General features: G+C 41.7%; 1 protein-coding gene across 9 annotated transcripts in view; it reads left to right on the plus strand.

Moving 5' to 3' along the window:
• Positions 1-20,577, plus strand: part of ATG5 (autophagy related 5) — a 123,798-nt gene that overhangs the window by 33,517 nt on the left and 69,704 nt on the right. For all 9 annotated transcript variants that reach the window (XM_074990801.1, XM_074990802.1, XM_074990805.1 and 6 more), the window contains one exon: positions 5,680-5,842. In XM_074990801.1, the coding sequence (XP_074846902.1) occupies positions 5,680-5,842 (163 nt within the window). The remainder of the gene's footprint in view (positions 1-5,679; positions 5,843-20,577) is intronic.

The following is a 20,577-nucleotide window of genomic DNA, read 5'->3' on the forward strand; positions in this document are numbered from 1 at the left end:
TCATGGATGACATGGAATCCCACAAGCTGAATAAACAGGTTCTTTGGAGTAGGGACAACAGTGTTTCTTGCCAGGGTGTGCTTGTAGATTTATACACCTCTGGGAAAAGGGTGTGTGGTGGTGGGGGGAAGATGATTTTAAATGGCTGAAAAGCATTGCCTGGAATGAGCAGTCTCACCTGTGGACTTTGGCCTGGTGGGTGCCCAGGGACTCCCCAAGCTGGAGCAGCGCCTGCTATGAGTTCTTGAGGAAAAGGACGGAGGGCCTGGGACTGCCCATAGCAGAAGGTTTGTAAGCATTGATTCTCATTAGTCCGATTTGTTAGCTGGCATCCTTGCTTCACCGTGGTGGGAGGCACATATTTAGTAACGCTTAAAGGGTCTAAGGCTTAATGTATGTTGGCAATAGAACCTATTACATCTGTGCATCTGGTATGTTCTCAGTGAGTGTATCTGAGCCCCAATTAGCCTGACAGCTAGTCATCACTGCCCTTTTTCCTCCTGCTTGTTAGCCTAGCTGGAACCCACTAAATACCTGGGAGGACCAGATGCAGTCATTTTGGAGGTGTATATGAGAGTAACACCCAAATCAACCTGCTGGATCCTGCCCATCCTTTCCTCAACCACCTTTCTCCCTATTTCTTGGTCTGGTCATGGATTATTTGTCAGACCATTTTGGTCCTGGACAAAGTAGTTTGAGGCCTTACCCTGCTGTTTTTGGATCCTTCTCTTTCCCATTCTCTCACCTCCCACTTTTCTGTGTGTCTTCAGGGTTACCTCTCATAAGCAACTCCTGGTTCAAGAGGTCGACAAGCTCCTACAGTTTGTGGGTGGGCAGGAGATTTCTCTAGAAATGAAAGGAAGAGAATTCTCTTCGTGATAATTGTTAATCCTGAAGGCCAAGAGGGGCCTCAAACCTTTCCTGGCCTCAACAATTCAAGAAGTTCTGCATGTATAATTGAGGCCGAGGGATCCTGGGGACTGGTATGCTGCTATTGATTTAAAGGACGCTTACTTCCATATCTTCATATTAACAGGTCACAGACATTTTTTCTGCATTTCATGTTGGTTTGGTGCCACTTCCAGTTCATGGTGCTACCTTTTGGCCTATCCTCGGCCACTATAGAATTCACAAAATGTGTGGTGCCGGGAGCAGTTGATTTGAGCCATTGAGGGGTGTCCATGTCTCTCCATATCTTGACTGGCTCAACCTCTGGAGCAGGTTAAAGATGCCTTGATCTGATGCACTGCACCTACAGCATCCAGGGCCTGTTGAGAAACATAAAGTCCCCGTTAATGCCAGTACAGAAAATACAGTTTAGTAGAGAACAACTCTGATCATTTGAGCCAGGGCCTTCCTTCCAGAAGCATGCATGTGGGATCTCATCTCATCTCTCTCTCTCTCTCTCTCTCTCTCTCTCTCTCTCTCTCTCTCTCTCTCACACACACACACACACACACACACACACACACACACACACACACACACACACACACACACACACACACACACACACACACACACACACACACACACACACACACACACACAGTGACCCCTGCAGATAAGGTTGGCAGTGGTGTACGTTCGCAGTAGGCACTCCCTACTGAAACATACTCTCATCCATTGACTGGTGGCTGGTCCCCAACTCAGTGTTGCAGGGAGCTCTGTCAGTGTCCCCATTGTTGTAACTCACCCTGTTGTCACACGTCAGACACGTAGGGCCATGGGCTGCAACACAATCCCTTTCATATCAGGGAGTTCTGACTGGTCAGGTGCATCATTCTGGTGTTTTTGCCTGATGCTGAGATGCAAAGTGGAGTAAGTCATCACGGCCCTTGCAGCTGCAGCATATTATATCAGTGGACAGGACGGCACCAGGTCTTCTGTCCTGTGTTTGGAGATCTTTTGCGTGTGGCATGATGTCCAGCTGATGACTTTCAGTCGACTCTGAACCAACAATATTCTAACAGATCACCTCAGTAGGACCTTCTTGTCTTTTCACAAATAGTCTTTCTTTCTGGAGGTGATTAGCCTGATCTTCTGAAGGTGTGGGCCTTGCCATATGGCTCTGTCTGCAAGTAGAGAAAACAGGAAGGGATGCCTATTTTGTTTTCAGCAGGCATAAGGGATCACTGTTGTGCAGCTTCCTGATTCTGTGGTCAGGAATACTGAGGTACACCTTTCTGTTGGTGCTGCTTTTCTACAGTGTCCTGCAAAGGGTAAAGCAAGACAAATTGATTGTCGTCGTCATCATAGCCCTGGCATGGCCTCACCAGCACTTGTTCAGCATGTTGTTTAGTCTTTTAGCAACTGAACCCCTGCAGTTACCTCTCCAGCCAGATCTCCTGTCCCAGAACCATGGCAAGCTTCTGCACCCAAACCTGGCATTGCTGCAGGTGACAGCATGGTTGCTGTATGGCTAAGCAGGAGTGCTCTGCATTGTTCCAACAGGGCCTTCCAGGCAGCAGGAAGTCTTCCAGGAGGGCTAGCTATGTGGCAAAGTAGAGGTGCTTTGCATATTGGGCCACGGAGAGCAACATTCATCCAAAAGAGACCTCACTTTCCTATAAAAAGGCTGTGTGTGTGTTGGATTATATTATCTTGAGAGACCTCTGCTACCGAATTAAAATGAATCTTTAGTTTCATTGGTTAGCTTAAAGATAGTATGCATTAGAAATATGGGTTAAATCAAGTGTCATAGAAGTGATAATTTGATTGGGAATGGTCTTGCAGTCTGTTAATCATTTCATACTACTTGTGCTGTGAACGACTTAGTTAGTGCAGGGGTTGGCAGCCTGCCGCTCTGCAGCCACTGCGGCTCTGGAGGCTGCTGCCATTTAAACTGAATTTAGTTTTTTGTGTAAGTGGCGACAGCCTTGAGCTGCTGAGCAGTCAGCTGGGGCAGGGAGCCCTGCAGAAGTCAGCCAGCAGGACCAGGGGTCCTGGAGGAGAAAGCCGGAAGAGCAGGGAGCTGCTCAGCATGCACATGGGGGAATCCTGGCGGAGTGCTGTGGGAAGGGATGGCTGAGCCTGCTGGAGCCATGCAGAGGAGGAGAAGGGTGGGAACGCAACATGGGTGAGGCAGTGGCAGCTATAAAGGAAAGCTATGCTCATGCTCTGAGGCAGGTTAATCCTGGAGATAGGGAAAGGGCGGTTGGAGCTGAAGGGGTTAAACCTGGAGATGTTGGCGGGGAGGGGGTTTGGGGCTGAAAAGATTAAACCTGGCGATGCAGGGGAGGTTTGGGGATGAAGGGATTAAGCCTAAAGATGGTGGGTAGTGGATTAGGGCTGAAGGAATTAAGCCTGGAGGGTGGTGGAGGTTTGTAGTTGAAGGGATTAAGCCTGGACATGGAGGGGCTTTGCCAGATAAGGGAGTAAAGCTTGAGGGTGGGGGTAACAACTTTCTGAGCGGTACAAATCAATAATCAATGTGTGTGCTGTTCTTAAAATAGGGGTTACAAAAAGTATGGTTTGACATTTAAGGACTGTCTTGTATTCACATGCATTGCAGCTCCTGAAGCAATGATTTTGTAACTGAATTTGAAAAAATGGCTTTCCTTGCTATTTCAGTTGCAGACCCCTGACTTAATGGATTAGCTGGGTTTTTTTTCCTTAAACCATGTAATCAGTATGATTTTTATGCTAAGTAATTTTTCAGTCTCTGTGGGGGCTCTTCACATGTTAACAGGTGTTGTGTAAAATAGAATTGGCAGCTATATTTAGGTGGAACAGAGTATGAAATCAGACTGGTGAAACTTGTTAGCTGATGGTTTCTGGAACAACTTGATATAAATAGTAACTCTGTTGGTTGTAAGGAAGATGCAGTACAGTCTTCTGACTAAATATGTAATTTAGGTACAGTAATACCGCTGGTGTAAATAAAACTTGGTGGTGTTTCTTTTGGTAAAGAAGATATTGAATGCCAAGAGAACCCAAACAACTAAACAAAAAACCTCAAGCCTTACATTGTGAATTAATTGTTTCGTGGAACTATTATTATTGCTTCAGCGACTTCCAGAATTGTATCATTAGAGGCAGGCTGACAATTTGGTTACAATTGCCCTGGTTATCTTTGTAAAAATAAACAAAACGCAGCTTATATACAAAGGGTTCTTAAGAATGATTAAAAATAAATTTGTACACTTCCTGAATAGCTGTGTAAGTGAAGACATGCAAAATATTTTTCAATAAATTTCTGTGACTTCTTTTTCAGCTGCGTGGACCCTAGCATACTGTGTTTCTCAGTGTCATTTGAACAAGTTATTCCAAATACCACAGAGGTTAGAGTTTAGAGAATAGTGTATTTTCCTGAGAAATCTCTAGTCTCTGCTGTCTTCTGTAGAAATGTCATGCACTTTTATTGAAGGCACCACTATTGTTACAGTCTTGTTATGTATGCTTTTTTTTTTTTTTTGGCGGGGGGGGGGGGGGGGGCCTTCAGAGTTTGGCAACCAGACAGCAGTTGCTGCTGACTGGGAGCCCAGCTCTGGGTGTAGCACTGGCACTGTGCAGCAGCACAGATGTAAGAGTGGCATAATATGGTATTGTGATAGAAACTGTGCCTCCCTCTCTCTTGGCAGTGTCCTCTCTTTGGGAACTTGTAATATGGTATTCTCCTCCTCCCCCCCACCCCCGCGACAGGGCACATATGGCCCTACCCCTTTTGAGGTGGAATGTAGGGGAGTAGAACAACATTTGCTCTAATTTTTTCCACACACTTTAACGAAGTTCAAATTTTTTTTATTGGTGGACTAGATGTCCACTAGTAGCAGCACTGTATTCCTTGGGAAAGGAAAAAAGAGTAAATGTTTTGAAATATATCGCCCTATGCGGAGGTTTATATGCCTAATTCATTAAGTTTATTGATCCAAAGTTGTTCATCTTTGGTTTTGCTAAGTAAATGCAACACATTTGTTATTTGCAAAAACATGGTTTTACTATAACTTTTTTAAAGGAAAGATCTGATTACTGCAGATTTGCTGTATTTTAAAAGTAGTAAACTTTACAGCTGTAGTGCATCAGAGTATAGTGTACCAACTTCAGCCACATAAAACCATTAAAGAACCAGTTAACTAATAAATCCTAGACCAAATGAGTAAAAATAATGTTGATAAGAATTTGCACTGTCTTCAGGAGCTAGAACTTAGAGGTGATATTGTTTTATCTATAGTGTCATATGTAGGATCTGCTACAATAGTTTGGTACTGTGTTGAAAATTTGGTACGACACACCCAAATTGAGGATGTAGAAATGAATGATTGAAAGAAACTGATAAACTGGTCTATCAGGAAAGACATTGTTTGGAGGAGATAACTTACAGTATTTCCTACTGTCCAGAAACTGCCAACATATGGATCTCAAAACTTGAAAGGTATTTAATATTATGTAAGCTTTGAAAAAAAAGTCCAATATGATTAGTGGCGTTTGTTTTCCCTTCCATGTATAACGCTATGCAATCTGAATTATGCTTCTGTTACAAATCACTTTTTTCAAAACTTAAATTTCTTAATTCACAATTAGACACTGTGAGACAATGTAGTCTCTAAACTGGATGAGGATTAATAATCTATGTTCTTTGCCTGTGTGCTTGCTGAAGAATAAATCCTTTTGTCTGTTAGTAGAAGATGCGCAATATACTTGCTTCTGTTGATCTGTCTGCTGACAATTTTTTTGTAGAATTTCCCAGAAAAGGACCTTCTGCACTGTCATTCTAAAGATGTGATTGAAGCTCATTTCATGGCTTGTGTAAAGGAAGCAGATGCCTTAAAGCACAAAAGTCAAGTCATCAATGAGATGCAGAAAAAGGATCATAAACAACTCTGGATGGGGTTGCAGAATGGTAAATACAATATGTCATATTAAAGAAATTTGAATATATTAGGATGGCTTAAAAGGTATTCTGCAGAATCTGAATTATTGTAGTAGAGTCATGTAAATTTAATCAGAGTGCTAAGCAATTAAATAGAGATTTGTTATTTTTCACCTCTGATACCAGAATGCAAGTCTCGCTTGAGATCTGAGGAATAAGTTGGGTTTTGACTCACTTCGCATCACAGAACTATGTCATATTTAATGTAGCTTGGTGCAACTGTCAGTCCATATTTGGAGACACCTAGGTCTTAATTAGCTTTGAGTATGAAGTATCTCTAACACTAAATAAGTAGTTCCTCTGGTTTATAGTTTGAGGTCATTGGTGGGGCAACAAGAGTAAGCTTTCATTACAATTGCTTGCATATGAATAATCTCACCCGTTCTCCTGCCCCAAATTGACATTGAGAAATGTTGTTGATCTGCCAGCTAAGAACCTTTTATGACTGCATTTCTTACAGGATGTAGGTATTTCACTAATTGCTGACTAGGTGCATAGAGAAGACTATACTACTTGTGTGTAAATTCTTTAAAATGTATTTTCATTTTTTTATCTGTCTGATTTCTAGAAGACAACATTGGTTAATTAGTTTTGCAGAAGATATAAACCATAACTCCTGGGGGACTTCTGTGCCAAATTTTCTCAAAAAATCACACGCTATTTTTAAATGCTACAAATTCTGTATATTTTATTTGTTAAAATAACACTGCATAATCATGCCAGTTTCAATTGTTTTGGTAATTTATTTCAAAATACCTGTCAGCAGTTATGCAATAATACAGATGCACACAGGTGTAGAGAGTTAAAGAAACTGCTGTTTCTCTACCCCCCACTCCCCCTACCCTGCGGAGCCTGGCAGGGTGTCAGACACCTGCAACCTTACCCCACGAGAGCCCAGCTATGGGATATCCCCAGCACAGACAACATCATCTCTTGTCTCCCAGAGCCCAGAAGTATAAGACTTCCTGTGTGTGCCTTCCCTCTCCCCCCGAAAAAAACATTTTCATGCCCTTCCTATTGCCCAGGGATCCAGAGGAAGAAGCAACTTGATGCTGGGTCCTGGCCTTGTGTGGAGTTTCCTGCACACCGCCTCCTTCTTTTAAGGCATGCTGAGAACTGCATCTGCCCAGAAGTCTTCTCACCCTTCTTCCCCCCAGATCCCTGCACACATGTCCGGCAGCGTTGTCAGTTTGAATGCTGAGCTCCTCCAAGCTCCGTGGCCCCTGGTGGAAGCCACCAGGTATTCAGCCCATTTTTTGAGAGAAAATGGAAGTTCTGCACACACTACATTAATTTCTGCACTAACTCTGCATGTCCAATGGGGCAGAATTCCCCCCAGGAGTAAAACCCTTCAAATATACACATTTCATTAGTTTACTGTATAAAAGATTATGCACATGCATGTGTAAAGCATGCCAAAATGCATATTGAGAACCTGGAGGAAAACTCCTGAATGTAAACCAATTGAAACTGCATTTTAAGTTTGAGAGTCAATTAAGTCAGGAAGTTAGTTAAGAAGATATTCTGAATTTGTGGGGGTTTTCCCCTGCTTAAATAGCAAGAGTCATTTTTTTCCAATTTAGTGAAAAACTCAGTAGTTCAAGAGCTGCAATGCATGTGAAGGGCCTTAATAAATATCAAACCATACTTTTTGTAACCCCTATTTTAAGAATAGCGCACACATAATTATTTGCATTGTTTGCTGCAGGAGGTTCACAAACTCTTTACATACTCTATTTCCTCACACTTGAAATGTGTTTATATCACTGTCTTCCTGACTTTCACTCCTGAACCTTCGCTCTCCCTCCCCGCTCTCCGCCAAGAGGATGCTAGGGGAGTTACCCAGCATTTCAAGATCACATATCATTTGCCATTTAGACGTGTTTGTTTTTGGGCTTTTAGACATCCACCATGCGTTAAAAATGATCGGGAGGTTTTGTTTTGTTTTTACTTGAGTTATATGGTTGGAAGTCTTTGAAGAGCAACATGCGACTCCAGAGCTGCAAGTTGCAGACCCCTGGCTAGACAAACACCAGTCAATGCTGGTCTAGGTATCCTGCCTCAGCCCAAGAGAATGGACAAATGACATCTTCGCGTCCCTTGCATCTTTACACTTCTGAAATTTTTTGATGGTTATTAGGAGTAACTTGTGGAGTGAATAAGCTTATCATAATATCTCATGGCACATTTATTGTTGTTTGTCTAGAGCAGGTGTGTCCAACCTGCGGCCCGTGGGCCACATGCGGCCCTGGACAGCTAGTAATGCGGCCCCACAAGATCATAAACTTTTAACATTATTATGTGGTTTATATACTTTAACTATATTATATATTTTGTACGTGGCCCAAGACTATCTTCACTCAGTGCGGCCCAGGCAAGCCAAAAGGTTGGATGCCCATGGCCTAGAGGAATCAAATGATCATATTACCAGTAAAATAGTTTTCGTACCCTCATAACTGAATTTATTCTCTACCAGTAGACTCAGTTAAGTGCTGGGACTGTTCATAATAGTGCTAATTATAGATTCTACTATTGTAAAAAGTTTCAGAGAGGGAGCCATGTTAGTCTGTTCCAGCAAAAACAACAAGGAATCCTGTAGTGTCTTAAAGATTAACGGGGCATAAGCTTTTGTAGGCTGCATCATCTGATGAAGTGGGCTTTAGCCCACAAAAGTTATGCCCAAGTAAATTTTGTTAATCTTTAAGGTGCCACAGTTACTATTGTGTAATATTGGTTTAAAAATCACTTGTAAAATGTCGTCATAGCTAAAATGAAGCTTGCTAAATACTTTTTAGAATATGTATTCACAAACATCTAGTTCAGTCCTAAGTACATAGTGCCTCAATTTTACACGAAGGTTGTGTTCCCATGCACCCTTGCATACCTCGAATTTTGTGTAAGTTGGGGGTGTGGCTTTTTTCCCTGGGGGAATGCATGTTCTGCAGTTGGGGAAGCAGCAGGAGCACCTGGAGCTCCTTTTGAAAGGTAAGTCCTGGGGTTTGGGGGGCAGTTGGGGATGGTTAAGCCTGGCGGTGGGTTGGGGCCGTGGGGGGGGGGGTAGGGGGCTTAAGCCTGGGGTGGGCTAGGGCTGCAGAGGGGTGACGGGCTGGAGAGCCAGGCTCGGGTGGTGAACCAGGACCGCACATGGGAGGGGAGTTTGAACTGGGATGGGGGGCTTGAGCTGGAGCCATGTGCAGAGGGTTTGAACTGGGACCAGAGGGAGGTGTTGAACCAGGGCCACACATGAGGGGTGGTGAGCCAGAGCCGTGTGTGGTGGTTGGGGTGAGTTGGAGTCACATGTAAGTGGTGAGTGGGGTGGCGGTTGAACCGGGCCCACATGGGTGACAGGGTTTGGGCCAGGGGAGCAGGATTTTGAGTTGCACTTGACTTGCATTGATATAAGTTAAGCACAACTTGTAATAGTGCATTTGAAGACTTTACTGTATAATGGAAGTTAGGTTTCATTGGAATTGCATGTGTCAATTTAAGGGATAAATGGAAAGTTGCAATTCATTAGTGCTAGTAAACCACAATTATACTATGTATGTTTGGGAATGATGGCATTTAGACACAAGTTTGCTTTGTAAGCTTAGTTTCACTGTATTTCATGAGAAACAGCACCTGGGTAACCTGACATCTAAATGAGAAGTTTAACAATCCTTTGAATACTTTCAAATGCTAATTTTAATGTCTCAACTCTCCGTAACAGAGAAATAAGAAAAGCTTATGAAACTAAGAAGACTCTTTTTAAGACATGCTGTACCTTTCAGTATGTTTTTATAGGCTTTCATTTTAGATGTAATGATTTTAAACCTCTCTGTGAAACAAAGTTGATGACCACAAAAAAGAAAAGAAAGTAGCATTTGCGATAACTGCTTCATTGCTAATGATACATCTGCAGATTTTTTCTATGAAACATCAAGTAATTTCTTCATATCTTAAAATGTAACTACCATTTATTTATTTATTTTATTTATTTTTGTTTTGAGTACTGCTAACTTAAACTGATGTGTCAAACTTACTGAGTGGCTTAAGATACTAAACTTGTAATTTTTCTTTTTTTTGTAAATTGCAAGTTTGCATATTTTTCTGCTGTCCAAAGATACATATATATCTCAGAACTGGAAGGGTCATTGAGAGGTCATTGAGTCCAGTCCCCCATCCTCTCAGCAGGATCGAGCACCATCTCTGACAGATTTTTTAAAATCTGTTTGCCCCAACCTCTAAATGGCCTCCTCAAGGATTAACTTCACAGCCTTGGGTTTACAAGGCCAGTGCTCAAACCACTAAGCTAACAGTGTTACAAACATTATAAATTGTTTTGGGTAGGTCTTCCTAACTGAAATGCAATTGTCTTGTCTGGTTGCACAAGAAACTTTCCAGCAGCACGCTGCAGCTCTAGTGCCTTTTAAGGGATGACCGGTAATAGTGGATTTGTGGCAAATCTTCTATTAGGGTTGCCTGACCTGATGTCTTATCATTCTTAAGTCCTTCTAGTTGGCTACTGATCAGCCACCAAATCAGAGAAGAGGTCAGGTCTCTGTCCATGCACCTTTGTTGATTTCATTTATCCTTTCAGCATTTCTAAGTTGGAGTTTCTCAACTAGAGTGGAAGGGAATAAACAGGATAGAGGACAGACTTAGTTGGGGCAAAGAGGAAAAGCTGAATAAGAGATCGATGAAAGTGTTTTGCTGACAAATACATATTGGTTGAACCTCTCGTCAGGCACCCTTGGGACCTAACTGGTGCTGCATGATGGGAGGTCAATATTTTATAGCACATTACTAACAATTCCACTGCTTACTAGGCTCTTAAAAGACATCTATGGGTAAGTTACCACTAAATAGCACAGAACACTGAGAGCCAGGTCTGGAGTCTGTAAAGAAGCTTTATGGGACCACGGGAAATTTGCGATTGGTGGTCTCCTGGAAGTGACGTGCTTTACTCCTTCAGCAGCGGTGGCAGTGGGGGCCCCAAGCCGAGTGGGGAGATGGCAGATAAATCAATCAAATTTCATCCCTTGCATTTTCAACAGAAGAATAGCAGACACTTTGATATTGCACACATACAAGTTTTTAAAATTTTTCAGAAGAAAAATTATTTAAAAAATGAACTCTTTTTGCGGATGGCGCAAAACTAGGGGGAGAGGTAGATTCCTTGGAGGGTAGAGAGAGAATCCAGAGTGACCTGGATAAATTGGAGGACTGAGCCAAAAGAAATCTGATGCGGTTCCACAAGGAGAAGTGTATACTCCCGCACCTGGGGTGGAAGAATCCCAAGCATTGTTACAGGCTGGGGACCAACTGGCTCATCAGCAGTACGATGGAAAGGGACCTAGGGGTTATGGTGGATGAAAGACTGGATATGAGTAAACAGTGTGCCCTTGTAGCCAAGAAGGCTAACAGCATACTAGGGTGCATTAGGAGGAGCATTTCGAGCAGATCTAGAGAAGTAGTTATTCCCCTCTATTGGGCACTGGTGAGGCCACATCCAGTTTTGGGCCCCCCAGTATAAAAAGGATGTGGATTTGCTGGAGCAGGTTCAGCGGAGGGCAACAAAGATGATTAAGGGTCTGGAGCAGAAGACCTGCGAGGATAGGCTGAGATTTGGATTTGTTTAGCTTACAGAAGAGAAGACTTCGGGGTGATTTAATAGCAGCCTTCAACTTCCTGAAGGGGAGCACTAAAGAGATGGGTGAGAAATGGTTCTCAGTGGTGTCAGATGACAGAACAAGGAGTGATGGTCTGAAGTTGAAGAGGGAGAGGCTTAGGTTAGATATTAGGAAGAACGACTTCACCAGGCGGGTGGTGAAGTATTGGAATGCGTTGCCTAGCGAGGTGGTGGATTCTCCATCCCTTGAGGTTTAAGTCCTGGCTGGACAAGATCGTGGCTGGGATGACTTAGTGGGGGTTGATCCTGCTTGAAGCAGAGGGCTGGACTAGATGACCTCCTGAGGTCCCTTCCAGCCCTGTGATTCTGTGATTTTTCCACAGTTAAGTCATTTTTTCATTAAAGCCATTCTCTGTAGCGTGTCTGAAATAGAGAAAAGTCACTTTCCCTTGTAATAGTAATTCTGATAATCATGTTTGTAACACATTTTCAGGCTGCTGTTGTTTGTTGGCTATTTGTATCTTGTCTATACCAGCAGTTTTACTGTGCTTTCTAGATATGATGGATCAAAGGCCTCTATATCTTACGTTCTTACAACATTTGTGAATGGTCTCCAGAGATATATAAAACTGTATGAGAGTTCTTTGTCCACTGGAAATGTGCCTGTTCCACTGTGATAAATGCCTTGGAGGGGGACTTGAAAAGCTAAACTGCCTTATTTTTTTTAAAAAAAAAAAGTTACTGCACATTCTCATTTTAAGCAGTGCTTTAAAATTTTGCTTGGTTATATTAGGTGTCTTGTTTGCTGTTTGGACATGAAGAATTGTAATTCTTCAGCTTAGCTGTTCAAGTTCATCCCAAGGCACCGTTTCAGCCCACAGTGAAGTCCTCATCCCTCATTTACTTGAAAGATATATTTTCTAATAGACATAATTAGGTAATGTAACCATAAGATGTCACCCCAATAACAAGGTGTTACAGGATTGTGAGTTTCATGATTTTTAGTTAACCTAATTTCATTTCATTTTCAATGTGCATGTTTAAAACCAAATTCAGAGTTGAATGGGAAGGTTTTCTTATTTGCTCTTTAAAGTCATTACTCTCTCTGCTTTCTGATCTCTTCTCATTACCTGCTTCTTTTAAAAGATCAATCAATTTAAAAATGGCTTGAAGGACACGTGACTTTAGATAGCATTTACTTTAGAGCACCTTTTCTCAGTCAGTCATGCCTCTCCTCCCCAAACACAAGATGTCTTGGGCAAAAGTGCCTTTTGAAGACTTTTTTGCCAGTCTCTGGGCAGGTTCTGGGGCAACTGAGAAGTTGATACTTGCTACTCAGAAGTTTCACAGTGATCTTCCTGGAATCTATAACGTGTCGTCTGCCCTTTTTGTCCCTCAACACTGAGAACCAGAATGCTGCTTTGGTACATTACAAAACAAAGCAGCAGAAATGTAGCACTTTAATGACTACTAAAGTGATTTATTTGGTGATGAGCTTTCGTGGGCAGACCCACTTCATCAAAATTCATCACCGAATAAATCACTTTGTTAGTCGTTAAAGTGCTACATTTCTGCTGTTTTGTTGGAGTACAGATTAATGTGGCTACCTCTCTGCTGGTACTTTACAGTTAATTTTTGCTATTATAAGAGGTAATAGTTTTTTAAAAACTGTTTTATGCAAGCTACAGATTTCATAGAATTGTATAAATGTGGGGATGCAGTGGACCCTGAGAAATCATCCAGCCTATCTTGCTCTGCTGAGACAGGACCAAGAATAGCTAGACTGACCCTGATAGTTGTATGTCAAACCTGTTTCTAAAACACTCGAACAATGGGGATTGCAGTGTGTCCCTATTCCAGTACTCAACTGTCTTTATACCAAACATTTTCCTCATATCAAACTTAAATACCCCTTCCTGCTGAATAAGTTGACTTGTCCTTCCTTGAGTGGACATTGAAAACTATTGATCACTATCCTGTGTATGAAGCCCTTAAAGTATTTTACTCTTGGAGGAATTCTGTGCAGCAGATATGTTTGCTTTCCCACAGAAAATGGTGGGGAAGCAAAGGGATTCTACACAAACAGTTGTGCACTTCTATCAGCAGCACAGGCACATTTTTTGGCACTCAGAGCAGTTGCTGGAATGGTAAATCATCATCAGTGCTAGGGATGTCCCAGCTGGTGGCTCCTACCCTGCACCAAACTCAGTGGTCTGGTTTGGGGTAGAACAGGATGGGAGTTGCCTTTTCATTCAAGGATCATCTCCAGAATCTTCCCTGCAACTTTTCCCTCCACTTCCTGCCCATATCACTCCTCAGCTACAGAGAGCGCAGAAGGGGTCACTGTATATGAAGCAGCTTGCTCAAGCCTCATACATGCACAGGTCTTCAGGCTAATTAATGCTCAGGTCAAATATGATCTCTTACGAGACTGAGCATTATCAAATCTGCAAAAGAGATATAAATGTGAGCTGTTTAAACAAAATCTATTTTTATTGTGTATGCTTTTGGAATGCAAATAACATTCTTGAATGTTTTAAAAAAAACAAAATTCAAATTGGTTATTCAACAAAACAGAACAAAAAAATAATGTTGTCAGGTTTTAAGGTATAGTGGAAGTGTATCCAACTCTCTGTAGTGCTCAGAGTAGACTTAGCAACTGATACTGTTGACAGTAAAGGTTTGTGAAAACATTAGGCTGCCAGATTGTTGCATTAATAGAAGCAAATTGACTGCATTGCACTAGTAACTGGTGGGTATTCATCTAGCTTTGCAGAGTTTATCAGTGATGTTGGCATTTTTATTTTTGAGTCAGTTGTCATGTTTGCTGCCTCCTCTAGTTTTTTGTTAATCTGTTTCTGCTTCAAATTAAAAGGAATTTTAAAATTCAAACTAGTAAAGAAAGATCTGGTGGGTGTTTTGGCACAATTTGGAGAATGATTTTGCAAACTTTTAAATCTTTTAAAATAACTTGCTTGAAAACAAAGGAAGAAAGGCACGCGATAGTTTAAATCATCTGTTTAGGATTAGATATTTAAAAAAATTAAAAGGCAGCCCTTCATCTATGTGCTATTTTTTGGTATTTGGGAGGGAGGGAACAATTTTGTGCAGTTGAGGTGAACATCTTTAAATTGTTAGCCATGTTATGTGGATTAGGCATATATATCAAATTGAGATCACTACTTAAAACCCCTCAGTTTACTTAGGTCAGTCTTTCATACTGTATAGGGACTTATTTATATTTAGTCTTTTGGTGGAAGAACTGTGACATAGTGACATTCTTCAGTCTTACATGACAGTTAGTAATTATTAATAAACTTAGGACATTGCAGAATCATAGAATTGGATGAGACCTCCAGAAGATCGAGTCCAACCCCCTGCTCAAAACAGGACCAATCCCAACTAAATTATCTCAGTCAGGGCTCTATCAAGCCAGTACTTCAAAAGCCTCTAGGGATGGAGATTCTACCATCTCTCTATGTAACCTGTTCTAGTGCTTCACCACCCTTCTACTGAAATAGTTTTTCCTAATAACCATCTTTCACCTTTCCCACTGCAGTCTGAGACCGTTGCTCCTTGTTCTGTCATCTGTCACCACTGAAAACATCCTCTCTCCATCCTCTTTGTCATCCCCTTTCAGGTAGTTGAAGGCTGCTATTGAATCCCCCAACACTCTCTCCTCTTCTGTAGACCAAGTCTAAATCCTTCTGCCTCTCCTCGTAAGTCATGTGCTCCAGTCCCCCGTCATTTTTGTTGCCCTCCACTGGACTCTCTCCAATGCATGCACATCCTTTTTGTATTTGGGGAGACCAGAATTGAACACAGCACAGCATTCCAGATGTGGCCCCACCAGTGTCAAATAAAGGAGAATAATCACTTCCCTATATCTGCAGGCAGTGCTCCTATTAATGCAGCCTAACATGCTGTCAGCCTTCTTGGCTACAAGGACGCATGGTTGACTATGTCCAGCTTCTCATCAGTTGTAATGCCTAGGCCCTTTTCTGCAGAACTGCTGCTTAGTCAGTTAGTCCTCAACCTGTAGCAGTTTTGGGATTCTTGTGTCCCAAGTGCTGGTCTCTGCACTTCTCTCTGTTAAACCTCATCATATTTCTCTTGGCCCAATATTCCAATTTGTCTTGGCCACTCCGGACCTTATCCCTACCATCCAGCATATCTCTCTCTCCCCTTAGCTTAGTGTTATCAGCAAATTTGCTGAGGGTGCAATCCATCCATTTGTCCTGGTCTTTAATGTAGATGTTGAAACCGGCCCAAGAGCTGACCCTTAGGGGCCTCCGCTGGATACTGATTGCCATCCAGCCATCAAGCCAGGTGATCACTACCTGCTGAGCCCATCTAACAGGCTTTGTATCTGCCTTACAGTCCATTTATCCAATCTATACTTCTTTAACTTGTTGGCAAGAATACTGTGAGAGACCATATCAAAAGCTTTGCTTAAAGTCTAGATGTATCACATCCACAGAGCCAGTTACTTAATCACAGAAGGCAATCAAGTTGGTCAAGCATGATTTGCTTCTCAAGCACTCTTTATAGTAATTTAATCCAGAACACATTTTCCTGGTTTGTTTGAGACTGGCAAGTGGGTCTTGTGAAAAGCCTTGCTAAAGTCCAGGCACTTTTAGTATATCATTTATGCCTGTCAAAGAAGAAAATGAGATTAGATTGGTTTGGCACAATTTTGTCTTGACTGATATAGTGACTATTACACATGTCCTTCCTATCATCTAGGTTTGAACAAATTGTTTAATTATTTGTTCCAGTATTTCTGATATTGATTTACGTTGACTAATTGTAAGTATATCATTCTTTGGGTCCTCCTTTTCCCCCCCTTTTGAAGATGGATAGTATATTTGCCCTTTTCCAGTTCTTTGGGATTTCAGTTGTCTTCATGAGATCTGAAAGGTAGTCAAGAATTGCTTTGCCTGGTTCCTTAACTACTCTAGGGCAAAGTTCATTAGACTACACACTGACTTTCATTCACCTAACTTAGCTATATATTCTTTAGTCCATTCTTTCCTTATTTTTGGCCTGAGATCCTTCTTTCATTGTAAATATTTTCATTAAGCATTAGGTCTCAATGTTTTAAGTGACAGTTGAAGGAACAACAACAAAGCATTATACTAGAGTAGAAGGGCAAAGATTTTAAGACTTTACGGCCGTGTCTACATTAGCCCCAAACTTCGAAATGGCTATTCAAATGGCCATTTCGAAATTTACTAATGAAGCGCTGAAATGCATATTCAGCGCCTCATTAGCATGCAGGCGGCCGCAGCGCTTTGAAATTGACGCGGCTCGCTGTCGCGCGGCTCGTCCAGATGGGGCTCCTTTTCGAAAGGACCCCGCCTACTTTGAAGTCCCCTTATGCCCATCTGTTCATGGGAATAAGGGGACTTCGAAGTAGGTGGGGTCCTTTCGAAAAGGAGCCCTGTCTGGATGAGCAGCGTCAATTTCGAAGCGCCGTGGCCGCCCACATGCTAATGAGGCGCTGAATATGCATTTCAGCGCTTCATTAGTAAACTGCGAAATGGCCATTTGAATGGCCATTTCGAAGTTTGGGGCTAGTGTAGACGTAGCCTATGAGTGGTATCCACTCCCATAAGAGCAGTAGAAAAATGTGTCCTTCCATAGCTCCTTCACTGTCTCCATACTAGCTTTTTATAGTAGTCTGATATGCTCCGAGGCATTACAGTAAAGCCTATCGTTTCTATCTCAGCAATGAAAAGATAAACTAGATCTGTGTGCTGGTGTTGGTTTTGTTTAGCTTGTTTTCCGGTAAGATGTCAATTGGTAACACTGGTTGCTTGAGACCTCTCTGTGGTTCAGTCCCTTACCTGTTCTATTTATTTCATGTAGTATGTTGCCATAATGGACAGATATTAACAGCTTAGTGAAGAGATACAGTCAACCATCCTCAAGGTGTTGTATATTTTTGGGCTTCTAAGACAGTCTTACACACTATTTAGCCTTCCATTGATGGTGAACAGAGGTTATAGCGAGGAGGTCATCCTCCTTCATGTTCTCGCTTACTGAAATAACTTGTTTTTCAATTGTTGAGTAATTGTCTGGGATCTTTTTCAGCCACAACCTTTGCATGAAAAGCCATGTGTTCAGACATCTTACTCAAGGATTTCAGTTATGCATTTCACACAGGCTGCACCCTGACCACCTGACATTTGAAACAACACCACTGCTCCACTGACCACAAATTTCAGTTAATTCCTCTTATAGCTTATAGCAATATCTTGAATTTAGAAAAGCTTCTGAAACAGTCCACATGATGTTCTTTTACGCAAATGAGGGAAAACGGGTCTAGATTAAATTACAGTTTGCACCTCCCTCATCTGGCATCCTCGGCACCTGATCCCTCCTGGATGAGGGAAGTTGCCAGATGAAGGGAGGTTTCCTGCCTCCGGCCACCCATTCTGCTGCTCTTCCCTGCTGTTGGTGCCACTTTTGCCCCCTCCTTCCCATCTCCAGCCCCATGGCTCCCTTACCTCCTGCCCAGACCTTGGGCTGACACTAACCAACCATGATAGGGTGCCGGCCATAGAGGCAGTTTCCAGTCCAGATGATGGACATGGCCCCACAGGCACTGCTGCTGGCTTGAGCCCTGGCCTTACTAGTGCCAACCGTGGCCCTGCTGGCTTTGGCCCTTGCCCCGCGGGTGCTAGATATGAGTGGACCTTGGCCTCGACCGGGCTGCCAGCACAGCCCCAAGCACAACCCTGTCTTTGATCTAGTAACAGTTGTTGTCATGCCAGATGACAGACGTTGCCGGACGAGAGAAATCTGGTTTTGGAAGTTTGTACCTGTAATATATGGTGAATGAACAACACGTGGAAAGACTGTATTTAGAGTAATTATGGGGAGTCAGTGCTGCATTCAGTGCTCTTCAATATTAATAGGTATAAAATATCAGTTGGCATTTAGATCAGAGGCCTGGGCCAGACAGGTGTGCCTCCTTGCTTCTTAACTGGGGAGGAGGAGGATAGAATACTAGGGGACAAACAAGATTGCATCAAAGCATTTCCATGGAGGAAAAATCCTGCTGGCCTTGTGGGTTCAAGCAAAACAGGGACACAACAGAAAGAAAATAGTTGCCTTCCCCTATGCCAAATTATGCACTCTAAATTGATTAAGCTCTGTTAAACTCTCTGGGCCCTATTACCACCCTAATTAAACTACTGTGCCTTATAAGCTCACAGGCTCCATTCTCCATCCCTTGCTCCTAGCCCCTATTGTTACTTACTTAAAAGAGCTGAGCAATGCCAGGTAAATGCTTATAGAAAATAAAATACAATAATTGGATGTGTATATGTTTATATGTTCATTTGTTTTTCCTAAAGTTAATTTAAATATATTAGGAAAAATAGTCAAAGCAGCTGCCAGCAAGAGGCCACCAAAATTTTGTTGAGAGTTCCTTGTCTCAATTTGATCATGCGTCAACTGGGAGCTGGTCTGGATGACTCTCTTTTTTGAGGTCCCTTAAATCCGTATGTTTCTCTGATTCCATAATACATATCAATCGTTGGTAGCTTATTCAGAATACACTGAAACAATTTTCTTGCCTGCATTAAATCACAATTTCAAAGATTTGTGCTAGTGTAGATGTAGCCATTGAGTATAATATGCATAACTAATTTTATTTATTTTGATTCCCTGTAACACATTGGATTTAATACACACACAAGCTCAAACACCTTGACTATATTTATGATCTAGTTGAGCATTGTTGCATTGTGTTGTGTGAGAAGATATAACAGATGGCTTTTTAAATATATATATATATATATATATATATATATATGTTCATGACTTTGATTCTTAGATCATGGAACTGATGTCTCCACAGTGCGTTCTTTCCCTCTAGATCAGGGGGATGCAAAGTGCAGGGCATAAAATTTCATAAGGGTTTCAGGCTCATCCATCTCATTAGAATGTTGATATATGTTGCTGTTTTTATGTATGTGTGTTCACATTTATATACCAATAAATAAAGTATTACATTCTACGTACGTACTTTCTTACACACCAAAATGTGTTTTTTCATATGAACATAACCAAAATTTCCATCAGTTTGGATTATATTATACAGGTGATGGGGGAGAGGGAGAAGTTGCTAATTGCAGGGACTGAAAAGTGGGATCCAGCGTAAAAAGTTTGCTCATCCCTGCTCTAGAGCTTCAGAACATGCCTTTCTCAATTACAAAGGTATTTTAAGGGTGATTAGTATTAGCTCCCCATGTCTTCCCACTCATTCTCCTTTTTCGGTAGTTCATATGCTTGTTTGATTTTTATCTGAATATCCTCTTCTGCCTTTTAAAGTGCTTTCCTTATCCTATTTAAGACATTTAGACATTTGTTTTACATATTTTATTGCTCTTGTGTTGTACAGCACTCAGAATGCTTTAACGGGGAGGGACTGGATACTGTCTAAAATCTTCGTTTTTCCCTCCCTTTGGTATTACCAGAAATCAATGTGTGCACATTGAATATATTAAACTTTAACTTTTATTTTCAGGTTGTTCCATCAAAACATCACACATTACTTATGTCAGTTTGCTGTTTCCAAGTGTTTTCATATTTGCTGCATTATTGGATCATATTATCCTAATTGGACCTTTTCTAACTGCAAATGTCAATACGTAAAATGAATGAATTTTCTCTCCATGTTGCTGCTTCTGCTCATAGGTCCTTTGTATTTTACACCTGATTTTTTTCTCTCCCAGTTAAAACATCTATTAAAGATGGAAAAAATGGGGAGCACAGAGCATTAGTAATATCTGCTTCTGGCTGAAATAACTTAATGCTGTGTTACACAATATTTCTCTATCCTTGGAAGAAGCAGAGTGAAATGAAGTCATTTCTCTTTACTTTCTAACAAATCATCACATTGGGATGGTGATGGTACAATATAGATTACCTGCTCTATATTTATTTTCAGCAGCATAAAGGGGCAGGTAATTCCCTTTCTTGTGGCTACATAGGAAAAAAGGATATGTGGGTGGGGGGACCTATTCATAGACAAAAATTATGTGATAAAAGGGTTTTTAGATACAACATTTTGTGTATATTT

Source organism: Carettochelys insculpta, chromosome 3 (genome assembly GCF_033958435.1).
Source record: "Carettochelys insculpta isolate YL-2023 chromosome 3, ASM3395843v1, whole genome shotgun sequence".
NCBI lineage: Eukaryota > Metazoa > Chordata > Testudines > Carettochelyidae > Carettochelys > Carettochelys insculpta.